Source organism: Electrophorus electricus, chromosome 21 (genome assembly GCF_013358815.1).
Source record: "Electrophorus electricus isolate fEleEle1 chromosome 21, fEleEle1.pri, whole genome shotgun sequence".
Lineage (NCBI taxonomy): Eukaryota > Metazoa > Chordata > Actinopteri > Gymnotiformes > Gymnotidae > Electrophorus > Electrophorus electricus.
Genome location: NC_049555.1, coordinates 4,629,932 through 4,657,741, shown reverse-complemented (window position 1 = coordinate 4,657,741; position 27,810 = coordinate 4,629,932). Strand labels below are relative to the sequence as shown.

Sequence of the window (27,810 nt, the reverse complement as noted above, 5' to 3'; positions counted from 1 at the left end):
TGTTACACACACACAGTCACACATACATACACACACATTAACACTTGGCAATGGCACCCACATATATATGCAAACACATACAAGTTCACACACATTAACATTAATGCATTTACATGGCACACACACACACACACACACACACACTTTCTTTATTCAAATGAAGAATGCGCACTTATAGGTCACTGCCATTTGGAGCTAATAGAATTTACCCCGTAAGCGCCCACAGGTTTCAGTCTGCATACGGTACCCTATATCCACTTATGCACTTTCACGAAAGCTCGTGCGACTACGATGACGTTTAGACGCATCAGGTGTTTAAGGAATTACGACAGAGATAGGGGTCATTTGGGGAAGCGCAGCTGAACTTTATAGCAATCTGGTTACCTTCAGGCCAGCACTGCCGTGAAACGATTCATTATTCATAAACTGACGTATGATTGAGTATTTATGTCTGCAAACCCTGCAGCCAAGTTCGCTGGAGTTTCGGGGGGCGGCGGCATCACGTGAACGACAATGCTAAAATCCTTAAAGGGAATTTTGTCCAGGTTCTGGGGAATGGGAAACCTTCCACACTCCATAGGCTACGTACGCTAAAGCGACTAACACTGAACTGAGGACCGGTCGTTTCACCCAGTCCAGCCCCAGCTCCGCTCAGTCAACACTGGCGTGGGCGGGCCGGTGACGCGTCGTCGGTGTCCATATTTGGCTCGTGATGTCACGAGCCGGAGGTTCCATTCATATAAAACCGAACCCTCGGAATCCCCTTAGAGGAAATGTAGGCTCACGCGCGGCAGGGCTAGCAGGCTCACAACAGCCCTGAAACCTTTTTTTTCCTGAAATCGAGATCAGTCCGTTAGTTTTCGGTCTTGCATCTCTGCACAAGCAATATGAAGGTCGCGAGTATAGACTGTCGTCGGTTGAGGAAGATTATTAGAAAGGAGTGTGGAAACTGTCTCATTGTGGACTGCCGACCCTATTTTTCTTTCTCGAGCTCTAACATCACGGGTTCGCTCAATGTAAACTTGAATTCCGTGGTGGTCCGGAGGTCCCGCGGTGGTCCCGTGCCCTTGCAGTTCGTGATACCGGATGAAAAGTCTTTGTTTCGTCTTCGGCAAGGGAGCATCTCCGCTGTTGTGGCTCTGGATGACCGGACCCCCCATTTTCAAAAGCTGAAACAGGACAGCATTGCTCAAATAGTAATAAATAGCCTCTCGCATCTGGCGAGTTGCGCCAACATCTGCTTCCTAAAAGGTGAGTTGTCATGGAAACGTTAAGTCAGCAGTTTAGTGTTATTTCGTTTAAATATATATATAAGTAGCCCAATATTCAACTCTTTTCTCTGTGATCTCTTTTGCATTGTTTAGCTCAGATGCGTTGCCTGCTGTTTATGTTGGTGAGAATAATTCTGTAGACCATGATAGAGTCTCTCTTTATTAAATGAATACGCCTAGTCTAATAAATAATAACATCTTTGACATTAAAGAGAAGTATATGTTTCCGAATCAAAGTCTACACAACAAATTAGGCCACTGAAATTGGTCAGAGAAGTCGACTATTTCCATCCAGGGTTTCTTTATGGCAACTGTTAAAAATACTGTTCTTTGGAGTTCAAAAGAAATTAAATGTATTAGTCCCAGTCAGTCACATTTGTTCAGTCATGCCCCGTTGAAGTAGCCTCCATCGTGAGCCATGCATTTTTCAGGTCCTGGAAAAAGATTCTGTGTGCGTCAAAGGACGGATGAGTCAGAAGGCGAGAAGATTCAGAACGGACATTGTAGTAGCAAATTATTAGACTTACAGTCGACAGCAGTTTATTTAGACGAAATGTTCGTGTGTGCGGGCTGTTTGTGGAATAACCTAGGAATTCCATGGCTGCGTAGTCCCCCAGATCTGGCCAGCAAAAACCCAGTGTGCAAATAACACCTACCATTAGATCACCGACTAGCACTGTAATTTAATTTAACACCAGGTGTTAATATCACCTTGGTATTTTGCTCTGTGTCAGGAACTTTGAGACGGGGAAAGAAGGGACAGTGCAATAGTTAAACAGTCTGGGCTGTGTGACTCTCAGATAAGACTTCCCAAATCATGACTAAAATGTTCTCGATAAAAAAAATAATAATAATAAAAAAAAAAAAAAAAAGCGCGCCGACTCAACAATCCTTGAAAGCAGATGTGTTTGAATACACGTCGTCTTGTCTTCACAGGAGGCTATGAGAACTTCCATTCCAACTACCCTGAGCTTTGCACGGAGAGTAAACCGACGGAGCAGAGTGCGGCCGAGCCGGAGCGCCACAGCGGCGGCCCCGGTGAGAGAGCGGGCGCGCGCCAGAAGCGCGAGCAGGTACGCGGGGAGACACCGAAGCCGATACACCCACTTCAGCATTTAGACCCAGATCCGATTAAGCCGCTTCCTCTCGATTCCGATGGAATCTTTGTGGTTTCATCAGCCCCGCCCACCAGCCACGGACAGAAATGTCACCAACAGAGTTTTTAAAAATGGGCAAACACGATTGAACAGTGAAATGGTTTCAACGTTGTATCGAGCTACAACATCTGTGATTTTAATATAGCCTATAGCTGACAAAGATGTTATGGCAGTAGTTATGTGAAGTAGCCCGCCTGCCCTAGTCATCTTTGTCTGAACAGTCATGTGTTATTTCAAAGGTTCCCAGCCGACATTAGACATCTTTTTATCCGTGACCTTTGGTCTGAAATAGGCTGTTTTTTTTATTTTATTTTAAATGTTTAGCCTATATAAAACTGTCAGACTTCGTATTTCAGCCCCGAAACACTCACTGCTGTATAGGACACACCGAGCGTTTTCACCTGACGGTGTGTATGTGCGCAGGGTAAACCGGTGGAGCTGCTTCCGTTCTTGTACTTGGGCAGCGCGTCTCACGCCTGCAGGGAGGAACACCTCAGCGACCTCCACATCACGGCGCTTCTGAACGTGTCGCGCCGGGACTCGCAGCCCGCCGAGGGACAGTACCGCTATAAATGGATCCCGGTGGAGGATAGCCACACCGCCGACATCAGTTCTCACTTTCAGGAGGCCATAGACTTCATCGGTAAGCGCCGCGCTCATTTTTCCAACCCAAGTGCACAGACCTGTCATTGCTGTCGACTGCATTTCTGTAGTATATTGATAGTTTGTTTTTTGTTTGTTTTTTTGTTTTTGATTTTTGAACATTTGGAAAGCCTATCACTTCGAATTTCAGGCGCATTCGTTAAACGTAAAACAAATGGATAAATATCAGTCACCCAAACTCGTAGGCTACCCATAGCCTATACAAAGGTTAGCCAACATACAAAACGCGTGTGTTGCAAAACATATCCATAGATATGTGTGGGGCTATAGCAGTTTTAATTTGCAAATATTCACAATTGAGTCGAGCCGTTCAAAGCTTTCTCCTTAAGACGGGGGAAGTTGCAAAGGGGGAAAACCAAGGCGTGCCGGTTTGAGTCATTAATACAGGAACCTGATTATAACGGGCGTGACCGGTGTGTCACTGGACGAGTCAGGGCCAGGCATTGAGTTTCTGTGTGTGTGGGTGTGTATGATGAGCTGGGCGTGACAGGGGCGTCCTTAGAAGTGTCTGTTGACAGTTGTTGTGGAGATGCGAGTGTTTATGGAATCACCTGCGGGGTGTGTGAGTCATATTTAAAAAAAACCAAAACAAAACATAAACAGCAATTGGATAAGCACTAAGAGAAAGATGTTTGCGAGACTATTTTTAGACTGTAACGCACTTCAGATCCTAGAAGCCTAACCTGATTGTTAAACTACTTCAGGTGAAGTGGTTTCCCGGATTAGTCTGCCATTCAGAAAAGGCCATGCCTTGTGTTTTTAACTGATTGCAGGTCGGCTCCTTTTGTTTCCAAAGTGTTCTTCAGTATGAACATTGTGCTCTTCTGGGCCTGGACCTGGGTCTTTTGAAATAATGATAGTATTAGCATCAGATAATATTTAGATGTATTAGCGTGTTATGGGATATGGTGACCTCCATGAACTCAGCCTCCACTGCACATGGTCACTGGGTTCGGAAGGATTCAATAGGACAGCTTTTATTTGATAAGAAGAGTAAATGGAGAGCTCTCTCTCTCTCTCTCTCTCTCTCTCTCTCTCTCTCTCTCTCTCGATTGCTGTTGAGTAACCTGGCTCTGGCAGGCTATTTAAGGGGACTGTGTTTTCTAAAGTGCACCTTCTTCCCTTCTCTCTCCTTCCAGACGAGGTGAGACGGGAGGGTGGTAAGGTGCTGGTGCACTGTGAGGCGGGCATCTCCCGCTCGCCGACCATCTGCATGGCTTACCTCATGAAGACCCGGCGGCTGCGTCTGGAGGAGGCCTTTGACGCTGTGCGCTGCCGCCGCGCCGTCATCTCGCCAAACTTCAGCTTCATGGGCCAGCTGCTGCAGTTTGAAGCCGAGGTGCTGTCGTCTGCGCCACCCTGTGCTCCGCCAGCCTCTGCCCCCTGCGAGCGGGGGACACCCTCCTTCCCCGCCGGAGTCGGTGGCCGTGGTGACGTGGGGGACCGAGACAACGGCGGCAGCAGGTTCTCGACCGACAAGAGCTTTGAGTCCTCCGTGTTCACCTTCCCTACCTCCTTCGTGTCACCGAGCCCCATGCAGGCACCGGTGCACCCGTTCACACTCAGTCCCATCACTGCTCTGCCTTAGTGGGGCCGCAAAGGCTACCCGTGTCCTCCGACTACTTGAAAGACAAAGAAAAGGAAAATATAAAATAAGATAAAGACGAGCAGAACAGGCAAGGGCACAGCAGGAAAGGAGAAAGGAAAAAAAGACTTTGGTTGTGATGTCATGACAGTATTTGAATCCAGCTAAAGAAGCATTATTTTTCGTTGATGTTGTTTGCCTTAGAATGAGTCACACCAAACGAGTACACTGCAATACAAGCCTTGGTTTAAGTGTGTGATGTCTGTCAATTCACATCGCCCAACGAGGCTTTTCAAATTAAATTATTGAATTTTTTTTAATTGTTTGCTTTTTTTATGAAATATGGATCTGTTAATAAATGTTTTACAAAAAGCTAAGATTTGTTTGTATTTATTTCTCTCCTAACCACATCATGGCACACATCACACACATTTATGCATGAGCCAGATAGGAAACGACTAATTCCCAAATCATTACTTGGATGTAAATATTTTCATTAGAATAAATGAAAAAAAAAGAATGAACTAAGTAGGCTAACTTTAAAATTAGTCTTGTTATTTATTTATTTTTACCCCAAGTCTAAAAAATGGTTAAGTGACAATGTTCTAGAAAACCTGGAATATTTTAACCTATTCACCAAACCTTTTACCATAAAAATTAACAATTTAAAAATTGTTAAATAAATAGCTCCATAGCTGGTATTCTATAAACCTTCATTTTGACTTTATTCATATGAAAGCAAACTAGCTAACTCAAAATAACCAAGATACAGTAGTGACTCCTGTGACCTTTACACTGAGGAGTATGATAATCTACTGTAGAAGTAATATCAAGCTTACAACTTAACTTCTGCACTGTAAAGGGTTTGCATGATATACACATTATCCTTGCTAATGAACATTTTGCTATTTGGTTCACTCCTAAGTTCAATTGTAATATTTAAAAGACTAATTATTATAAAGACTATTTATTAAAATGTTAATTTGTATGTGTTTTTTTTGGGGGGGGGGGGGGGTACGAGTCACATATTCGTACATTTCATTATTTTACCAAGTATACAATTTTAAAGTATGCTATAATAAAGTGAATACACAGATATCGGGTTACCAGTGCACGTCGCAATTCTCTCTTACAGGTCCAGTAAAACATTCCTCTCATATTGGCGCCTAAGTTGGAGACAGTAAGGGATGCACCACCATTCTGAAATAGGGGTACAAATAAATAAAGAAATTGGAATAAATTTTGCCATCATCGAAAGGATATTTACTTTTTAAAAACCATCCATTAAAATATAATTTAGTATTTCTGTACGCTATAGTATTAGTAAGTTTAATATATTTCAAACTATAAAAACAATCGATCATAACACAGTTCCCCCAATTAATCAAGTAAGTTCGTCCACTGTGCCCCGCCCCCGTCGCCATTTTCCTTGTTATTTCTGTTTCGTGAAGGCTGGAAAAAGAAAAAATTTGTTTCATGCTAAGAATCTGCGCTTATTACTGTCCACGTGTTTCTATTTATACCCTTCTTCCCTTTGTGGAGGAGGAGGGTGTTTAACATTTTAGTGGATATTTGCAGAAAATAACTGCAAAAGCAAACATGTACATTAAACAGGTAGGTGAATGAGTTGCTAACAGTCGGAAGGCGCAGGTTTGTAGCTTAGCTAGCGTAACTGAACTGTTAGAGCTAAGCTTGCTGTCCTAGCTAAAGAGCAGGCTAACCGCTGACCTACACTTACCGCTGTGCTAGACTGGTCTGTTGTTCTTTTTGCTGAAATAAATCAGATTTAATGATCAACTGAAATAAAAAGGACCGAAACGAATGGTCGTGTCAAGTTGTAGGGGGGTGCAGGTCTGACGTTAGCCTAGCTAAGATGTTCAGAATGCTAAGATAGATAGCGTTAGCAATTTCTTTACATTTTGTCAGTTCCTGAGGTAAAATTAACGCACCCAGTGGGTGTAACATTGGAGATAATACGTCTAATTAGTTAATTTGTTGTATGTAACGTTAGGTGCAGTACGGCCTGTGTTCTGTTGTTTAATGTTTAATACATTGGCTAGCTAAGTGGTTAGCTTGCATATTTCTAGTTTGATTCGCCTGTTAGCCATCGCTAGCAAGCTAATCAATTGGTTCCGTCACGATACTAGCTAACTAGCTAGATAATTTACATGTTAGTTAACCCATAGTGATCAGCTGAGAGACCAGCCTGAAAAAGTAACATTACGCTTTACTTGAGAGCAGAGGTTCAAGTCGGGTAGCTGTATCTGAATTTGCGCTCTTTCTAACTCGGATATGATGGGTTACCTTATACGTCACAGTGCTGAAAGGCAGAGATCTATCAAGCTACGGCTGGTAGCATCATTAGCTGCCTGCCAAAGCTGACTAACGCCGACCCAACATGGTGTGCTCCACCATTGATATGTTGCTAGCTAGCTAAATACTGGTACATTTTTAGCTTATAAAGGTAAGCCTGTTAAACTTAAGGGAAATTCAAAAGTTACATTGCTAATACATGCCTAACAAATTATTACCAGGTCATTATCCAGGGTTTCCGCAGTTACAGAGACCAGACTGTGGTCGACCCCTTCAGCCCAAAACATAATGTTATTGGTGAGTCTAGCATGTCAGAGTTGTCAAATTCTCCAGTGTCTTGAGTATTGCAGTGCTTGTAAGTCACTGTATGTATTATGGAACTGAATACAGGACAAATAACTGCTTGTGTTTTTTATACATTGGAGACATAAGCTTTTTGATTACATATTTAATTACAGCTAGTTTTCTTTCTCTGAAGTCAAATGGACACACACAAAAAACATGCTGCAGTTTCTCATGGCTCACACTGTATAATGTCGTTTCTTGCAGTGGGAAGAAATGGATCCGGAAAAAGTAACTTCTTTTATGGTATGTGCTGTGAAGGTCTGCTTCTGTGGTGTCCTTAAGATGCCTGCTTCTCGCTCAGCAGAGCTGCAGAAGCGTATATTTACCTTATGCATTTATGTCATTATGTACCTTATGTCATTTATATATATACCATATGTCATTAATGTAAACACTTCTGGACTTTAATGGCCTTGGTTTTAAGTGTGGATCTTTACAACTGTTTTTGATTGAGTGTGGACAGGCTTATAACACAGAGAATAAAAGTAAAAGAACACTGGATTGTAGATTGTGGTTTGTTGTTGTTGGAATTGGTTTGTTGTTTTCTCAGTGAGATGGGCCCTGACATGGTTTGTTTGGTGTTTGCAGCCATCCAGTTTGTGCTGAGTGATGAGTTCAGTCACCTGCGCCCAGAGCAGCGTCTGGCCTTGCTTCATGTGAGTGACAAATGCTGGCTCAGCATTTGAACGTGGTCTAAGGACATGTCTTTCATTTGCACCAGAAACTGTATATTTTTTGCAGGATTGTATTATATTTTTTAAAAACTTCAAAGTGAAATTATAACTTGCCCAAAGAGCAGTAAAACATTACCATGCATCTGAGTGGGTGATTGATGTAACATTGCTTTCCACTGCATGTGGAAAGCACACTCTGTTAGTGTCAGTAGGTGCTACTAGAATACCTGACTAATAATAATATTAGTAGTAGAATATAAGTAATACTATAATAGTAGTAAAAGGCAATATAGTTTGAGTCCTGACATGCTTTAATACTGTTTTTTGGAGGAAAGTGGGAAGTTATTTTGCAGCACATGATTTATTTTAAAACAAAACAAATTGCAGAATATGCAGATTTTTTTTATGTTTGACTATTACTTCAAAAGCTTGCAGGTTCATCCTCAAAAAAGGTGGCCACTGCCATCATACCGCAGAGCAAGATGCTTGACTTGGGTCCTTTTGTAGGGCTTTGGTTGGGGTTGTTTTTGGCCTGTGCTTTGTCTGCCCACTGTTGTCGTGTGACTGTAACACCAGCTTATCACAGTCATGCCTTTGTTCTCAAGTATGAATTATGCATTTACCCTCGGCACATGTGCCAATGCCCACTCCTATATATATAGAAGGAAATGCGTCACTTGCTGTCCCCAGCACAAAAACCTCCAACGAGGCATGTGTGCCCCAGAGGGTGCATGAGTTTTGTGTTGTAGTATTACCATTTTTACATTTCTTTTGTGGCCTGTCTTTGAAGAGTCTGGTTTGACGTAATGGGTCTCTCTTGCATCTGCAGGAAGGCACTGGTCCCCGAGTCATTTCGGCTTTTGTGGAAATCATATTCGACAACTCTGACAACAGGCTGCCGGTAAAAAAGCCCCTTACCAGTAATCTTGGTTGTGTAATGTGCCTAGCTGGGAGGTGGGAGTGTCAGTGTGTTGCTTCCAACATGTTAAATAACATTGTCATGAGTCTTAACAACCTAAGCACTAACTTTACACTAATATTGTATAAAATGTTTTGTTAAAAGAGCTTTTGAACAGTTATGTCCTCATTTAGCCCTCATTTTGGACCACAGAAATTGTATAAGGCTCTCAAGAATCTAGTTTCACATTGTTATACTCTAATACTTAAAACAAAACAAAGAGCTATTTTTAAGATGTGTATATTATGGCTTGAACTGTACTGGTGTTGGTAATGTAATATGGGTTGGTAAGACTGTACTGGTAGATAGATAAATAGAACCTCGGCAAAAAAGTTGTTAATTCTCATCAGATTGACAAAGAGGAGGTATCGCTGCGACGTGTCATTGGAGCAAAAAAAGACCAGTATTTCCTTGACAAGAAAATGGTGACGTAAGTACCTCCTTTTCCACTTATTTATATATTTATTCATGCCTAGGATGTGGAGAGAAAGATGGGACTGACTTGCAGAGTGTGTTGAATTCTTATGTGTGTTTCAGTAAGAATGATGTAATGAACTTGCTGGAGAGTGCAGGTTTCTCCCGCAGCAACCCATACTACATTGTAAAGCAGGGAAAGGTAAGGGAGCATCTCACAAACATTTGCTTAGTTTAAATCACACTGGCTGGCTAATAAGGCTTGATCTGTGAATTCACTTTTTGATTTTGTAACTGCTCAGGATAACCTGGTGTGGTATTTTGTTTTAAAGTTATAGATTTTCGTTACCAGTGGAAAATTTTATTATAATCTACATTGCAACGTCTGAATATTTCTGTTAACCACTATCAGTCTTCTCCAAGTTCTGCCTTATTTAGCAAGTGACTAACTTTGGGCCTTCAGTTATTTCCCCATCAAGTTACTGTATAGCTTATTGTGAGTGCTTTGGTCTCACTTGTGCATTTCTGTTTGTGTGCATGTGAACAGATCAACCAGATGGCGACGGCCCCAGACTCCCAGCGTCTGAAGCTCTTGAGGGAAGTGGCAGGCACCAGGGTTTACGATGAGCGCAAGGAGGAGAGCATCTCCCTTATGAAGGAGACAGGTCACAGCCCCACACCGCACATAGCCAACAGCACTGTTCACCATTAACCCTCATGAGTTCAATTTCATGTTCAAGTTTGGTTTATTTGTCACATACATAGTCATACACAGTATAACACGCAGTGAAATGGTTGAGTGCTTTGTCCAAACCGAGGAAAAAGAAAAACAGGTGCATAGAGAGAGGGGAAATTTTTTTTATATATATATACAAAAATATATTAACAATGTATTTACAATATATGTATATTATGTTTATATACACAATATACAATGTATATATTGTGTGTGTGTGTGTGTGTGTATATATATATATATATATATATATAGAGAGAGAGAGAGAGAATGAGCTGCCTTTAATGTACTTCTAGGTGTCGAGCCCTTATTTACACGAGTGTTACTTGGTTACACTGTAACTGTTATGCAGAGTACAAGTTTTATGCTAGAATTTTCAAACAAGGCAAGCTGCTCTACAGTGTTTTTATACAACAGTTGGATCAGAGCTTTTCACACCAAACTAGTGCAATGCCGACGCATTGCTAAGTAATGACTAGGTTTACCCTTTAGTTGTTTTATTTTCGTATGCAAAATGGGAAATTAATAGAAAGGGTGACTATATATAAAAAGATAACAGAGGGCTGGCCTGCACATTTGGTCAGACTCTGAAGTTCGGTTATGACAGACCCACATCAAGATTCCAGATCTGCCATTATTTGAAAACTTTTAGGTCGACTGCTTTGACGGGCCACTAGCGAAGTGAACCGGGCTTTTTGATACAAATAAGGGTCCAAAACGTGCGTCCTTTTTATCTCACTGCACAATGAATGGAAGTGTAACAGATTAATGTATAAAAAACACGGTAACCCTAATAAATAATTACATTTTATTTTTGAATTGTTAATACATTTTATTTTTAGTTTGTTGTGTGTTCACTTATTTTCACTTTGTATTTCAAACTCAGTTTACTAGTAGTGCTGTACAAACCATATGCCTCTAGGCGACTGATAGGCAGGCAATTTTTACTACTGCAATGTTATTTATTGTGGAACTACTTTTTGGTGGAAGGAATTGCTAATAGTAAAGCATATTTTACTACATTTTGGACATCTTTTTATTTTGCTACTTACGTTTTTAGAACTGTTGTATAAACGCAATATAACACTCAAGGTCATGTTATTATCTTTGGCTCATGCCTTGCGACCAAATCAGAGCCATGATGTTATTCACGATAATGCCCTCCCTCTCGTGCTCTCTTGCTTAAACAGAACAGCCCTGCACTTAGATATTCAGTGCTTACTTGGACATTTTCCCCTCAAATACACTGTTATTACCGATCCAGCATGGAGAGTGCTGTGTGGTGTCTTTTTATTTAATTTTTTATTTTTTAATAACATAACATAGATATGCCCTGCTGTAGGAGTACAGTGTCAGCCTCTCTTGGTAAAATAAGATTTGTGAAGTGTTGTGTAGAACCCTCTGAGTAGCATGCAAGACTGAGACAGTGTGATGGGTGCTAGAACTGCTTCTAGAGTTCAACTCTAATTGGGTTTTGACCCCAAATCATGTATATCCTCCTCTACCAACGGCACCACTTCTCTTCATCCTTGTGTAGTAATCTCTGTAAATGAATGCAGTGACTTTGCAAAAAAAGGCATGTTATCTATTTCATTTCTATTCCCTCTTAAAATGTTATTTTCTGAATGTTAAGTGTCTTGAGTGGGTGCAGGTGTAGCTGTGTGTGGAAGCTTCTTTTGAATGAGGTGCTGCATATGGTGCCGCTCATTTGCTCTCTTCTGTGCGTTTTCAGAGGGGAAGAGAGAGAAGATTAATGAGCTGTTGAAATACATCGAGGAACGTCTGCACACACTGGAGGACGAGAAGGAGGAGCTTGCGCAGTACCAGAAATGGGACAAGATGAGGAGGGCCCTGGAGTACACCATCTACAATCAGGAGCTCAACGAGACGCGCGCCAAACTCGATGAGGTACGCACACGGCAACGCGCTCTCCCACCCCACCCCCTCCAAGGTTTCATGCGAGAGATAAGATGGCTTTCCATGTAAGTAAGATGTTCGTACTCAAACTTGTTCTGAACGTGAAGTTTCTGCACTAGCAGGGTCATTGAACTTGATCCCCATGCTGGTGTCCCTGTGGAGGTGTCCCTCAGTAGCACAGCCTGAAATGTAGTCGATTTAACAGAATAAGCTAACGACTATACGCTAACATTACCCTTTCCATATAACTGAAGCACTTATAATGCTAGTTATACTAAGCCACTTCAGTTAATGTTTCAGAATTTATTTAACATGTTGTACCTTGTCAATACATATAATTATATTCATTGGCTAGCTGCATAAAACTGGTTAACAATAGTATAAAGTGCAGCCTGGAAACATATTTTGTGTGGCATAAGATTGTCAATCCTTACAGGTACTTAGCACGATAACTTTATTTCTCCCTGAAATATAGAGCTGTGGTCAATGTAATAACCAGATGATAATGAAGTTGTACTTCAGGGTTATACATTCTTTAAAAATGCAGCCTTTCATTTACAAGGCACATTAAGCGGATTAAAGTATTATTTGTCCAGTAATACATATGAATATTCATTACTCATACTGCATATGAATTGTCTTTTTTTTTTTTTTTTTGCTGCTTTAATATTTATACATACATACACACACACCATGTAAAACCAGGGCATGGAGATGGTGCTGTTTCAGATCTTCAGTGTTATGACAAATACACAACAATATAATATTCGTTAATAGCTACTGAATTGTCTCTACTAGCTGTCTACTAAGAGAGAGACATGTGGAGACAAATCAAGGCAGCTAAGAGACGCTCAGCAGGATGCCAGAGACAAAGTGGAGGTAAGGCCCGTATTGAATGTTCAGCTTCACCTGAGCACTTCGCACTTCCTGCTCATCATTTAGAGGAGTTCATGTGCGTCGTGCCAGCATCGTAGTCTTTAGTCTGGCAGGTAACTGTCGTGTTTGCAGTCTCCTCTGAACTTTTAAGTATAGCTTCAAGCAGGAACAGTCATTAGAATTGTATAGGTTTTGCTGAGGACAGGTTGTGTAACCCCAGATCCCCAACACCCCTCTGCCCTCCCTGATACCTTCATCTCAATTTGTCTCTCTGTGTCTCTCTCTCTCTCTCTCTCTCTCTCTCTCTCTCTCTCTCTCTCTAGGAGACGGAGCGTGTAGTGCGGGAGCTGAAGGCTCGGATCTCTGCGATGAAGGAGGAGAAGGAGCAGCTGAGTGCTGAGCGGCAGGAGCAGATCAAACAGAGAACTAAACTGGAGCTCAAAGCCAAAGACCTGCAGGACGAACTGGCAGGCAACAGCGAACAGAGGGTCAGCGCACACACATGGTGCACCTGCACATGTTCATGTGCATTATTATGATACATAGCAGAATGCATTTTACTCTGCAGTTACACCATATCTGCATCTCAGGATGTGTTGTACTCTGCAGCCTAGCTAAATAAATAAACACCTACCCAAAAAGGTTATACCCATCCACATCTCCAGCTCCATAACTTCTGTTTGTACATTACGTATTGAAGAGACTTACTGTGGATAAACCAGCTGTCACCAGTGTTATATAAAGCCTAGTAAGGTGGCCAATATCAGAAAAGGCATTGGCTGGCTACTGCTACCATTTTACAGACGTGCATGAGCATGGCTTAAAAAATTAACCAGCTCCTCTCTTCACGAGTCATTTTATGAGTCACTATGAGCTCACAAGTGTTTGTCAGCTGACCAGAAATAAGTACATGTTCATAGTTATATATTACGTTTGGGAAAATATTTGCAGTTGTGCCTTTTAACCTGTCGGTTTGAACATAACAGCCACCTTCTGACAAATCACATTTGGAGATTCAGTAACAATATCCAAGATGATTTGAAATCTTTTTACAAGCTGAAAGACTGGCAACCCACAAAATGCCATTATAGTGCATAATTTGATGCATGTATAAAGTCTTCTGTGGTGTTGTATTTTTTGATTGGTTTGTAAGCATATGTATTATGTACAGTGTTGCCAGTAAGACCAGGCACTTGTTCACTGCTAGTGTACTATATGTCTTTGTCTTTGCTGTAATGTATGTGCTTGTTGCACATTTGTTGGGCTGGGAAGAATCTGTGGCATAAAGTGCATTGTCTCTGGGGCGTGCTGGCAGGCAGCACTGAACAGAGGGACAACAGTGTCTCCGCCTGCGTCACAGACTACACACACACACACACACACACACACACACACACACACACACATTCTCACTGCATTGGGCTATGGTCCAGACACACAGCTTGAGTCTCTGCCTGTATGTGTGAAATACACACACTGGTCAAGCCTTCCTTATCTCATCCTGACTCAGTGCAGGATTAGCCCCACGTGTGTGTGTGTGTGTGTGAGGGGGGTGATGGGGTGAATAAAGTGCGTCATTTGCCCTTGTTTTCTACTGATCGTGATTCCAGTTTGACTCTGAGAGAGATCCTCACTCTCCATGGCACATGCGCTTAAAGCTAGTGCACACATGGCTCTGTGTTTGATGCTATTTAGGTCACTCTTCAAAAGCTAACACTTCTTTAAACTCACTTTGAAATTTTGAATGAAAAGTTCTTTCTCTCTCTCTCTCTCTCTCTCTCTCTCTCTCCACCCCCCCCCCCCCCCCCCCCCCAGAAACGGCTACTGAAAGAGAGACAAAAACTATTGGAAAAGATTGAGGAGAAGCAGAAAGAGCTGCAGGAGACAGAACCAAAATTCAACACAGTGAAGGAGAAGGAGGAGAGAGGCATTGCCAGGTGACACCCAGTCTGCCTACACTGACTTCCACTTATAGTCATCAAAGAAATGTGCACCCTGATGCTGAGAAAATCAAATGGGTTGTATTGAGTACTTTAACAATAACTGAGTAATAATAACTTTAATGGCTGTTCTCTAAACATACAATTATTGCATATAAGCCTCCTTGTTTAAAACACAAACTAATTCTGAATGTAGAACTTTTCAAGCTCTTATGTCAGTTAAAAGCCCCTCCATGTACCTGTATTTCAGTTAGAAAACTTCTGCCTGTAAATGAAAAAGCCAGCTGCTCTCTGTGCAAACACAAGGGTGGGTCTAAATACAAATCCACCGATCAGAGGAGGACTGAATGGCCTGGGAGTCACACTGATCGCTCTTTCTTGTCTTGCATGTCCTGCCGTATGGCTCCCAGACTGGCCCAGGCCACCCAGGAACGGACAGACCTGTACGCCAAGCAGGGTCGTGGCAGCCAGTTCACCTCCAAGGAGGAGAGGGACAAGTGGATCAAGAAGGAGCTAAAGTCCCTGGACCAGGCCATCAACGACAAGAAACGTCAGATCGCTGCCATCCACAAAGACTTGGAGGACACGGAGGCCAACAAGGAGAGGAACCTGGAGCAGTATAATGTACGAAGCCGGACACGCTGGGGTGTGGGTGGTGGGGTGTTCTCTGTGGGGGAGAGGCCACTGGGATCCTGAAACACCATCAATGATTTGAAATGTGTAGAGCCCAGTATCTACAGTGGGTATAAAACATCTCTGAGTCAGAGTGCTGATGTGTTACTAGCTGTTCCTGACCACAAGGACCACTGCTGACTGGCTTTTATATGGCTGGTGGACTATTTTCAACACCGCAGAGATGCTGACATGGTGGTGGGTGTTGTGTTGGTGAGAGTGGCTCAGACACAGCAGGATTTGCTGGAGCTGGTGGATGTGTTGGTCTCGCCTGACTGTTCTGCCACCCATAAATATCCACCCAGCAGTGAGCCTGAGCTCTAATGAAGAGTTGAGGTTGGCCACCATTAATAATGCATGGAAACATACAGGGTGTAGTTTCCGAAGTGTTTCTAATAAAGTGTGTGGTATGGGTAGAGCAGAACTCCTTACTCCAGCACACATCATCATATGTGAATTGGCCAGAGAGCTTGGCTGAGAGTCCAGGGGATTTATCAAACAAACGTGAATGTCTTATTAAATTTGTTCAAAGTAATTTGCTCACTGTTTGCTCCCAGCTGAAGGCTTTGTGCTCTTGAGGGGAAAATTGGACACTTAATCCCCACTTTCCTCTATAGGCACTTCAATTGGACTGAATGCTACAGGAAACGTTAATTTGGACTTGTTGCATTTGGGAAAGTCTGCTTTGAACACAAGTACGATGTATGAATGATGGTTCCATGACATTGATGCTGTATAAGGAGTGAGGAGTGCACTAATGTCAGGGTTATCACATTTCTTCTGCCTTCTATTTCAGTTATTCAGATAAACAACAGTATTTGACCTCACAAACCTCCTATCTTTGAGTTGAAGAATTCCGCCCCACCCATCAAGCTGGATTACTGTGTTTTGCTTTGCTGCAGAAATTAGACCAGGACCTGAACGAGGTGAAGACACGTGTGGAGGAGCTGGATAAGAAATATTATGAGGTGAAGAACCGGAAGGACGAGCTCCAGAGTGAAAGAAAGTAAGTGCCACCGCACTGCATCACCCCAGTCTTTCCTCCACCCTCCGCCCGGTGCTGTTCCCAATCCCATTGTCCACTGATCCCCTGTCCCTCATATTCCAACTATCTCCATTCTGTCTGTCTTGCTCTATTGTGCTTCTCTCTCTCTCTTTTTTTTTTTTTTTTTCTTTTTCTCCCCTTTCTTGCTCCTCATGTGCTTTTCCCTGTTGAGGTGCTGTTAACAAGTCTCAAGGTGCAGACTGCCACTGTATACGAAGGCTTCAATGTATGCTTTAGCATGAGGCCCCAGTGCAGAGCCTGAGGCTTGTCTAGAGTCAAACCCAGGCGTGGTGTCCCTAAGCTGGTCTGAAGGGTGTGTCTGCTCCTACAGCTATCTGTGGCGGGAGGAGAATGCAGAGCAGCAGGCCCTAGCAGCCAAGAGAGAGGACCTGGAGAAGAAACAACAGTTACTGCGTGCAGCTACTGGAAAGGTTACACACACCCACACCCATATACGTACCCATGCTTCTGTGTTTCATAAACAGGTGCCTCCATGGTTGTCACTTATGTAATCTCCACTAGTATGTCAGTGCAGTCTGATCCCTGGTACAGTCCAGGAGCTCTCAGCAATACAGGGAGTATTCTCCTCTCTATTCAAGCACACTTGATTCTTCAGTTAATAACAAGAAGTACTTCATGCATGACAGAGCTGTGAAGTATCAGTGGCAAGGTGGATTATGGCTCCACTTCAGGGCTCAGGAGACAGCTGGAAGGACTGTTCTTTCCCTGCTGATCAGCCATGCATATCTGCTATGTTACAGCCTCCAAAAAGAGCAGGCACTGCTCAGCTTCTAACACTCTTAAATCATTATCATTTGAATGGCTAATTGGGTATTAAAGTAATGATTTAAAGGCATTGTCAGAGAACTCTGCCTGTTCGTAGTTGCCGTGAGTGTGTAATCACAGACATCCAGACACTGGGAAATTGCAGATGTAGTCCAGGCACTCTGCATATAGGGGTCACAGCATATTCCAGAAATGGCACCATTACTATTTCCGATTTGTGTGTGGTTTGCGTTCATAGGCCATCCTGAATGGTATCGACAGCATTAACAAGGTGCTGGAGCACTTCCGCCGCAAAGGTATCAACCAGCACGTCATCAATGGTTACCACGGCATCGTCATGAACAACTTTGAGTGTGAGCCCGCCTTCTACACCTGCGTAGAGGTGACCGCTGGAACCAGGTGGCTACCCTTATTGGCCATTTTATCAAAAACTCAGTGTGTTCAAATGAAAGCTTGATGGTGTTTCTTAGGATAATAGCCAATAGTAGTAGCAAAGGGTGACCTAGTTTCAGTCAGAAGTTAGACTCTTCAGATCCTTTGTTTACCTGGTAATGATGTTTAATGTTTCCACCGTATTGGTAGCTGCTAACTGCATTGTGTGTTTGCGTGTGTCAGGTTGTTTTACCATATAGTAGAGACTGATGAGGTAAGCACTAAGATTCTGATGGAGTTCAATAAGATGAACCTGCCTGGAGAGGTCACCTTCCTGCCGCTCAGCAAACTGGATGTCAGAGACACTGCATACCCTGAGACCAACGTAAGCATGATATGTGGATTACTGTTTCCTCTGTCTTTACAAGTATGTGTGTTTCCCTTTTTTAGGCATCAAATCATAAGGGTGAATTCTAATTTGGTTACCTTGTTGCATAAATAACGACTTTGGAAATCACCATATCATCATCAGCGCTACCTGAGCTCCTGACCAGTATTTCACATCCCTGTGATGACGTGCTAATTGCAGCACTAGACAGCAGAATGAGCTTTGGCTCTACTTAGAACTGCATTACCAGTAATCATGACCATTTTAAACTCCAGGCTTTATTAACTTGGGACTGTTATTGACCAAATCTCACGCTTGCAAGTCTTATAAAGTGTCTTAATACAGTCTTAATTTTTTTTTCTTTCTGCATCTCCCCCCCCCCCCCCCCCCCCCCCCCCCCCATTTCCCTAGGATGCCATCCCAATGATCAGCAAACTGCGCTATAGCCCAAATTTTGATAAGGCTTTCAAACATGTGTTTGGAAAGACCCTTATCTGCCGCAGTATGGAGGTCTCCACCCAGCTGGCCAGAGCCTTCACTATGGACTGTATCACTCTGGAGGGTGCGACATCCGCACCTCTACATCCAGCATACCACTCTCCTAGAGTCTCTAGCTATTTTACAGTTTTGCCTTTGACTGTGGATTGCTACAGCATTGGACTCATCAGTAACACAAACTGCTTGTCATCATTAGCTGTTTGTCTCTGTGGCTTTTAATACATTTTTAGAAAATTTGCAGTTCTGGACAGTCTTGTTCTGTTCATTAAAATGATAGTCCAGATATTAAATCCTCGGGCGGTCAGATTAGCTGTCATCTGTGAGTGGCTTTTCTTCTATTTGTTCTATAAAGAAAAGAAATTAAACTGATGGTATTCCTGTGAATGGGTGTTTTGTCCCATGATTGGGGGGGGGGATGTTTCTTACCATACTATTACTATAATCTCTCAGTATTTGTGGTTGTCTCTAATGCGCACGTGTGCATGTACGTGTGTGTAGGTGACCAAGTGAGCCACCGCGGTGCTCTGACGGGTGGTTACTACGACACCCGCAAATCTCGCCTGGAACTGCAGAAGGACATGCGTAAGGCGGAGGAGGAGCTCACCGAACTGGAGGCCAAACTCAATGAGAACCTGCGCAGGAATATTGAACATATCCTTCCCATCAGGTCTGTCATGGTAGCGTTGCAGGTCATAAGCCAAGGGTCTCCATCATTGTTCCCATATGTTCTCTCTCTCTCTCTCTCTCTCTCTCTCTCTCTCTCTCTCTCTCTCTCTCTCTCTCTCTCTCTCTCTCTCTCTCTCTCTCTCTCTCTCTCTCTCTCTCTCTCTCTCTCTCTCTCTCTCTCTCTCTCTCTCTCTCTCTCTCTCTCTCTCTCTCTCTCTCTCTCTCTCTCGTGTGTGTGTGTGTGTGATGAGGTTTCCAGATCATAGATACTCTTGCATCATTTGTGTATGACTACTTGTCTGTGCCAAGGTTACTGAAAAGCCGGAAGGGAAGTAAGCCGAGATCTCCTGAAGTTGTGGGGGTGTTCATCTGGTCAGCAGTGTTCTGCTAGTATGAGTGAAGTCTCTCAGCCCCAAAGCTGATTAATTGGACACAGGCCTGTAGAGGGCAGTTGCATGACTCATGTTAATAATGGAATGCTAAGGTGTGTGTGTGGGTGGCTAGTTAAAATCCTTGGGTGTGTAGATATGAAGGTTGGGGATGAAGTTATGATTATGTTTGTGTGTGTTTGTGTTTGTGTGGGTGAGAGCGCTTTGTAAGCATATGGACTTTGAAGGACAAGCTGGTGAAAGAGGGATGTGGGTATATAGGTGGGAAATATCTTTGGGCTTCAGGAAAGAAACTGCATACACAAGTGTGCACACACATGTATGTGTATAAATCTGTATGAACACCAAGGGGTAGAAGTAGAGGGAGTGTGTGTTTGCGTGGGCTGGTGGGTGGGTGGACAGAGCAGCTGATGACATGGTGCACTCCTAGGCTGAAGTGGTGAGTCACACGCAGGAGTGTGTGTGCTTTAACCTCCTGTGTTCATGCTCCAGCCGTCACTCTCAATTGCACCCCTCCCACGGGGGCTTTGTCTGTGCTATTCTTAGAGAGCCATTCCAGAAGCCACACAGTGACACAACCCTGCAGACGGAAGCATGGTCGGGCACAGAGACAGTGCGGCTATATTTAGGTCCCATCTGAAGAAGCTCCAGGAAGAAACTTTGGCACCTTGGCCTGTTAATAGGTGCAAGTAATGCACTGAGAGGAAAAAAATACAATTTTTGTGTGTGTGTGTGTGTGTGTGTGTGTGTGTGTGTAATATATATATGAGAGAGAGATACTATTGAGGTGCTAATCTGGCTGTTGGTGTGAATTTATGCAGCTGTTAAGGTGCGTGGAAATGTGAAGTGGGTTTTTATCGTGTTACTGTCGTGGGCATGTGCTTACGGTCGATTGCCTTAACAGTTCGTCACGAATTAATAATGAGATTGATCAGCTGATGAACCAGATGCAGCAGATTGAGACGCAGCAGAGGAAGTTTAAGGCTTCCAGAGACAGCATCCTGTCAGAGATGAAGATGCTGAAAGAGAAGAGACAGCAGTCTGAGAAGACCTTTATGCCAAAGGTAGTGCAACACACACAGATACATTGAGGACATAACCTTCATGCCAAAGATAGCACATACATTTATTTTTATGCATTTATCTTGTAAGTATGTGCAAAAACATGCAAAGAGGAAAAACTTGGTGTAATTTCCTTCACCCCTCGTCTCTATACCACATATCTTGCTTTCCCCCATTCTTTCTTCTCTCTCCCAGCAACGCAGTCTGCAGAGTCTGGAGGCGAGCCTTCATGCGATGGAGAGTACGCGGGAGTCTCTGAAAGCTGAGCTTGGCACGGACCTGCTGTCTCAGCTCAGCCTGGAGGACCAGCGTCGTGTCGATGACCTCAATGATGAGATCAGACAGCTTCAGCAGGTACACATTTACCTACTCTACAGCTAGCTCAACCCACCCTTTGTTCCTCTACGACCACGTTTATCCATCTACAATTAGCTACTCCCTCCCTAATTCAGCTACAGTAGTTCCCATTCAAGGTGTGGCCATTTTTTTAAAGTCCCAGTGATGAGACCAGAGCAGCTGCAGCAGGTCTACACACTGTGCCAAACCAAGTTACCCTCTCATAAATAAATAAGGTTACTTACTTTCATTGACCCCTCTATATTATGCTGAAGCCATTTGACTGTCAGCTGCTCGTGCATGCTCATGGAGTGTATGAGGTTGCTGGGCCAATCGTAGACAAGAAGATCAAGCAGATGTAAGGATTATGGGACTGGCAGTGAAATTGATCAGGTGTTACTGCAACCAAAAGCCTCTGTGTGCCCAGTGTATGGGGGTGTTTTTGTTGTATAGTGTGTGTAATCATGATCTCTTACTCCTGAAAGAGAGAGAGAGGCATCTCCCCACCACCATCACGTCATTTCTATAAAAGTCTTTGCTTTTTAATTAAATAAAGACTTTGTAATGACCTGCATACATTAAGGAGATCCTACAGAAGCCACTTGACATTGATTTCCCTAATTTCCTTTGCCCACAATCCAAACAAAGACTGTAAATCAGTCCAAGTGTCACTGCTGGCTCAAACCCTATTTCAGTGCCTACAGGCTGTTAAAGGACATATTCAACCCCAAAAATACAAACGTGGCTCACAGTAAATGGAAGCTAAAGACGGCTAGTTAAATGTGGTTACATCAGCAGAACATTAACCCATACCTACAAACATCATTAGTCCCATTTAGTGTGGCTTTCTTATGCATTAACAATAATTTAATGGTATCACTGATGTCTTCATTTGTGTTTTTCATTATTATACCATTACTTGTTGAAAAGGCACTTTGATCTTTGATGGCTTTTGCCTCTTGGTTTTCTCAATAATCTGCTTCTGATTTTTATTGCTATTGTTTGGGTGCTTTTTTTTTCTCACATGTGATGCAGTTTATCCTTCTTCCTGGATTGCATAGGTTTCTGATACCCTTTAAACATAATATAAGAAATAAGAACTGCTTCTGGTGTGTGTTTGGGACCCAGCAGTGGAGTCAAAGGTCTTGTATGACAGTTATGCGGTAGGCAAGGATGGGAAGAAAATAAGTTAAATCTTTAATGCTTCAGTTTTGTTTTATGAAATGTTATTCTCTCTGCCATTTAATGTCATATGTGAAGGAGTCTTTAGGGCACAACCTTTTCATGATTTAAGGTAAACACAGCCTTTAAATTTCTGCCATTTTATGTCCATAATATTCTCTACCTGAAGCACAGATTTAATAAAGCCAAGTAAAATACTCACACACCACACAGCATGCGAGTTTCTCTTTTGGATGAGAGTGTACCAGTTTGACAGGATATCTCTTAATGTAAGCAAGGTAATTCATCCAATCATCTGCAAGCTACTTTCTGTGAGCTGCTGCATTGTGCAAATGGTGCTAGGTCTTTCAGTGTCATAAATACTGGGTTCATTTATATTTCTGCACTGTGCTCAAATAAACATGCCCCCCACCCAAGACACACAAACATTCATGTTCGCACAAACCTTTGACATTCCTACAGCTAAACCTTGCTGAAAATGTCAGCACATCCAAGATTGTCCTTGAATTATCCTTCTAATGATCCTTTTTTATATTGTCATAGGACAACAGGCAGCTTCTGAATGAAAGAATTAAATTGGAGGGCATTATGACCAGAGTGGAGACGTACCTTAACGAGAATCTGCGTAAGCGCCTTGACCAGGTGGAACAGGTGGGTTTCAGCAGGTCTGGCCGGCTGCCTGCACTAAAGCAGGTGCCGTTCTCCTCCCGCACCCGTGAGCCGCCAGCATCCTGCTCCAACGCAGGAGCCCTGCTGCTCCATTACTAACATCCTGCTGCGATCATGGTTTCAGGAGCTGAACGAGCTTCGGGAGACTGAGGGGGGGACGGTCCTCACAGCCACCACCTCAGAACTTGACGGCATCAACAAGCGCATTAAAGACACCATGGCCCGCTCTGAGGGTGAGTATAGGGAGAATTAACCAGCCAGTGCCGAATTTAACAGTACATTTAGTGGGATGTAGTGCAGAATCCAGGCATCACACAGTTCAATGCTGTCTGAACACTGTGGACATACAGCTGTGCATATTAAGTAATTTTTTTTCTTGTGCTTCACAGGTTCACTTACGTTAGCGTTTCTCCTCCGATGGTCTACATTTTTGGTCCAACCCTGTTATCAGTAAACCTGTAGCTGGCGTTTAGCTCCTAGTAAACCTGTAGCTAGTAAACCACAGCTGGTGTGTTGGGATCCCAGATAGAAAAAAAAATGTGGAGCAGCTGATGGGCCCTCAGGACCACATTTATCATCTGAGGGGCTGTAAAAATTGTCTAATAGGGCTTCTTTTACAGTGGCTGAATATAATTTTTAATGTTGCTCTCTCCTGAACCGCCCAGATCTGGACGTGCTGATCGACAAGACGGAGGTGGAGATCAAAGACCATATCAAGAGTATGGAGCGCTGGAAGAACATCGAGAAGGAGCAGAACGAGGCCATCAACCACGACACCAAGGAGCTGGAGAAGATGACCAACCGGCAGGGCATGCTGCTGAAGAAGAAGGAGGAGTGCATGAAGAAGATCCGTGAGCTGGGCTCCCTGCCACAGGAAGCCTTCGAGAAGTACCAGACACTCACGCTCAAACAGGCACGGCGCCCTCCCCACCTGCATCTTCTTTCTGTTGTATTGTTCTCCTCTCTGTCTCCTTTTCTTCACGTCTTATCATGTCTGTTTTCTTTCAGCAGTCATCTCCTACTCTTCCCTTCACTCACCCCCCCCCCCCCACTCTTCTGTTGTCACTCCATCCTGTATAGTTATGTTTATGCCTCATCGTTCCCGTCTTCGTTCTGGTCTCAGCTCTCTCACCCGTTGCCCCCGTTACCTCATTTGTTGCCTTTTTACTTCATTCCATCTCACTGCATCCCCCCCTTCTCTCTCACTCTCTCTCTCGTTCCCCCCTGCTCGGCTGCTGTCGGGTTCCTCCTACACAGAGGTGACTCAGACCTTCATTATCCCCCTTCTCCCTCTCCATTACACTAATTCCTCCATGGGTGGTGAGGGGGATGAGGGGGGGTGTTGGGAGTCACGTCATTTTCATCCATGCAGCCTGAAATATATCTTTGGGGAGTTTTTACCCATGAACGTATGTTGAAACGCTGTTTTTGAGAGATTACCATGTCTTTAACTGGAGCCTCATCATTCAGCATTTGAATGGATGAAAAAGACCCCTTGTTCTACTGCAGAGATGAAGGTTTCAGTTTACTATCAGATGAAGCAGATCAGTTAGGTGGTTTTCATTTCCTCCAGTGGTGAAAATTCACCTGCCAGTTGTGATTACAAATCCCAATATGGAATTTAAATTCAAAACACATGAAAGAAGTTGTTTGTTTGTTTGTTTGGTTTTTTTTGTAAAATGGTGTCTTGTGCAAAGTCTAGCCAGCCTGTTTGCGTGTGTGTGTATGTGCTCACACATTTCTGTGTGTTTCCCTATGCAGCTCTTCCGTAAACTGGAGCAGTGTAACACCGAGCTGAAGAAGTACAGCCATGTGAATAAGAAGGCTCTCGACCAGTTTGTGAACTTCTCTGAACAAAAGGAGAAGCTGATTAAGAGACAGGACGAGCTGGACAGGGGCTACAAATCCATCATGGAGCTTATGAATGTCCTGGAGCTGCGCAAATATGAAGCCATCCAGCTCACCTTCAAACAGGTACATACATGCACCCCACTCGCCAACAGATGGGTACATGCGCCCAACCCTCCAACAGATGGGTACGTTTTGTTTTGTTTACAGGTGTCCAAGAACTTCAGTGAGGTGTTCCAGAAGTTGGTGCCAGGTGGGAAGGCCACTCTGGTGATGAAGAAAGGAGATGCTGAAGGGGGACAGTCCCAGGACGAGGGAGAGGGCGGGACTGACAGTGAGAGAGGCTCCGCCTCCCAGAGCAGCGTGCCCAGTGTCGACCAGTTCACAGGAGTCGGCATCCGGGTAAGGGACTGTGTGAATTGTCTACAGTAATAGAATAAACACTTCAGTGACAGCACGGGGTTTACTAGTAATATGAACACGTGTTTACAGTAAATATTCTCAGCTGCATTGCCCAAGATTTCTGAGAGGAGAATTGTCACTGAGTGTGTGTGTGTACGTGTGTACTTGGGCATCAGGTGTCCTTCACAGGTAAGCAGGGTGAGATGAGGGAGATGCAGCAGCTCTCTGGAGGACAGAAATCTCTGGTGGCACTGGCGCTCATCTTCGCCATCCAGAAGTGCGACCCCGCCCCCTTCTACCTCTTTGATGAGATTGACCAGGCCCTGGATGCCCAGCACAGGAAGGCCGTGTCAGGTGAGGCTCTTGCTGGACTCCGGGAGGCAGACCATGGTTTTGTTCCATTTTAGCCCCGAACACAGCTGGACGTGGGAGCCAGTAATTACACTGTGCAGATCCTTTCCCTCGGCTGGGCCAGGAACTGGACTGAGTTGAGAGTCTCTGGCATAAATGACAGCTGCATTGGAAAATGTCAGCATTACTAGTCATTAATGACAAACATTAGTAGGCAGTTAGCATTACGCAGGTGAGTTCACGTTCATGTATGCTTGCTGGCTTGCATTCTCTTAGTTGTGACTGTGCATTTGGAAAAAGTGTTGAGCAGTTCTCTCACCGGACTCAAATTGTACAATTCAAAACCACATAGAAAGGCGGCATTATAAGAGGAATCCCGGTGCTGTTTAAATGCTTGTATGGATTTAGGAAGTTTTTTCCCAGGGTTTTCACACTTCATGTCATAGCCCTACAGTTGCAGGATGCCCCAGTTCTATCAGGGAACTGCAAGGACAGTAGTTTAACTGATATTGTTACAGTGGGAACCATGTTGACATGAATATGCAAATGTAAAATCTTATTTGTGGTTTTCATAAATTCCTGTGCCCACTCCCTCTGCCATTTTAAAGATACGCATCCTGTCTGGACGCATGGGCTCACCGATGATCAGTTACAGACTTGAATAATATCTTGCTTAAGCAGACTTGAATAATCTCTTGCTTAAACTGTAGTTAGACATAGGGTTTATTTGTTTGTTTGTAGACATGATTGTGGAGCTGGCTGGGCATGCTCAGTTCATCACGACCACATTCAGGCCAGAGCTACTGGAGTCGGCTGACAAATTCTACGGAGTGAAGTTCAGAAATAAGGTAACCCATGTTAAAATGAACTTTTGTTGTCATCGAAGATCTGCTGCTTAAGTAGCCTGAACTTCCAAACTTTGGTAGGCCAGAAGTTGCCTTCTCTCCCACTTATTAATCCCTCTAACTGTGTCTGTCTGTGTGTTAAGGTGAGTCACATCGATGTGATCTCGGCAGAGCAGGCGAAGGACTTTGTGGAGGACGACACCACTCATGGCTAAATCCTTTGGGGGGGAAGACACCCCTCATGGCCCACTTGTCATTCTGCCCAGTTCCTTTGAGTGAAACATGTAACACATTTTTCTAGTGTCCTTTTAAGCAGGTGAGGAGGGGTTTTTTGTACATTGTCATGTTTGAGGAAAAACACTGAAGAATGAGCATGTTTCTCTTTTTAATAATTCTGTCAAAATGTGATGTGCTTACTTCAGACACATTTCAGTTATAAAGGCACCCTTTCAGCTAATCACTCACAGTTGTGGGTGGGTTGTTTTGTGTTTTTTAATTGTCAACACCAATGGAGGTCACATTTAGGATTTTAGATGGCATTAGTGTTTGACTGAATGGCCATTGTGACTCCTGTTCAGAGTCAGTTTCAGCCTTGTGATGGTTTGGATCTTTTTGTTCAAGTCCCACAGGGGAGGCTGAGCACTGCCCCTCCTCTGGTACAGCTGTCCCTGTAAACATATGGAGGAAAAAAAAACCGGTGTTGAAAATGTGTTTCAACATAACTCAACTCAATTTTTTAAGATCTCATTTTGTAGTTTCCCTGATGCAATTAGAATGTTTTCTCCTTATGTTTTTTTACGTTCTTTTGGCTGTTTTAGATTATTTCAAAGTAGTCTATTTTACATAATCATCTGATTGAATGTGTTTTTCTCACCTGCTATTCTAAAATAAAAATAAAAATGCCCAACTATGTTTAGAAGGTAGTGTTTTTGTAGTTTGTTACCGAACCACTGGGTGGCGCTGTCTGGAAATAAAGCGGTCTGGAAATAAATACCGAAAAAGGTCTTCAAGTACAAGTCAGTCCTACTGTGCTGGATTCTTTGGCGGTCTGGCACCATTGTACAAATGTGCTTAGGATTATGAAGCTGTACTTGCTCATAGACGCATTTGTATCATTATTAAAATGTAATAAATGGCAATGACATCTCTAATAGTCTGCAAGTAAAGGTAAAATAGTTTGGTTTCCACAGATGAATCACAGGATTTAAAAGAACATTTAATAAAAATAGTTTTAAAAGGTCACTAATCCTTGTGCTGGATTTGGTTGATAGCCAAACAAGTCACTTCTGAACAGCAATACTGATAAACCATAATAAATGCAAAACTTTATTAAACTCCTATTTTTGGGACCAGATAGTACCTGATGTATTACAAACCCTGATCTAGTACCTGATTCCTGTTTTGGTTTGTGAGATGCTCACTGAATATTGTCGAATGTACCACATGAAGG

The 27,810-nt window shown here is 43.3% G+C and overlaps 2 protein-coding genes across 2 annotated transcripts; both read left to right on the top strand.

Annotated features, from left to right (window-relative positions):
• The first annotated feature begins 223 nt into the window (after positions 1-223).
• dusp5 (dual specificity phosphatase 5) lies at positions 224-5,042 on the top strand. Its single transcript, XM_027015374.2, has 4 exons — positions 224-1,251; positions 2,208-2,344; positions 2,852-3,071; positions 4,231-5,042. Exons 1-4 carry the CDS (start codon positions 888-890, stop codon positions 4,677-4,679), a joined length of 1,170 nt encoding a protein of 389 aa, XP_026871175.2. The 5' UTR covers positions 224-887; the 3' UTR covers positions 4,680-5,042.
• Positions 5,043-6,098: 1,056 nt separating this feature from the next.
• smc3 (structural maintenance of chromosomes 3) lies at positions 6,099-27,276 on the top strand. Its single transcript, XM_027015392.2, has 29 exons — positions 6,099-6,290; positions 7,211-7,286; positions 7,539-7,577; positions 7,923-7,990; positions 8,838-8,909; positions 9,317-9,396; positions 9,504-9,582; positions 9,928-10,045; positions 11,849-12,024; positions 12,832-12,912; positions 13,233-13,397; positions 14,725-14,846; positions 15,260-15,473; positions 16,424-16,527; positions 16,898-16,997; positions 17,591-17,751; positions 17,968-18,109; positions 18,524-18,674; positions 19,109-19,261; positions 20,578-20,729; positions 20,923-21,081; positions 22,789-22,896; positions 23,039-23,147; positions 23,580-23,827; positions 24,676-24,888; positions 24,973-25,164; positions 25,341-25,518; positions 26,257-26,363; positions 26,504-27,276. Exons 1-29 carry the CDS (start codon positions 6,276-6,278, stop codon positions 26,573-26,575), a joined length of 3,654 nt encoding a protein of 1,217 aa, XP_026871193.1. The 5' UTR covers positions 6,099-6,275; the 3' UTR covers positions 26,576-27,276.
• The last annotated feature ends 534 nt before the right edge of the window (positions 27,277-27,810 follow it).

Excerpts from the sequence above, each read along its gene's own strand:
- dusp5 (XM_027015374.2), top strand. The coding sequence starts at position 888 with ATGAAGGTCGCGAGTATAGACTGTCGTCGGTTGAGGAAGATTATTAGA. Across the intron at positions 1,252-2,207 it reads CAACATCTGCTTCCTAAAAG|GAGGCTATGAGAACTTCCAT; the intron begins GTGAGTTGTCAT and ends TTGTCTTCACAG. Across the intron at positions 3,072-4,230 it reads GGAGGCCATAGACTTCATCG|ACGAGGTGAGACGGGAGGGT; the intron begins GTAAGCGCCGCG and ends CTCTCCTTCCAG.
- smc3 (XM_027015392.2), top strand. Across the intron at positions 12,913-13,232 it reads ATGCCAGAGACAAAGTGGAG|GAGACGGAGCGTGTAGTGCG; the intron begins GTAAGGCCCGTA and ends CTCTCTCTCTAG. Across the intron at positions 24,889-24,972 it reads TCCAGCTCACCTTCAAACAG|GTGTCCAAGAACTTCAGTGA; the intron begins GTACATACATGC and ends TTTTGTTTACAG.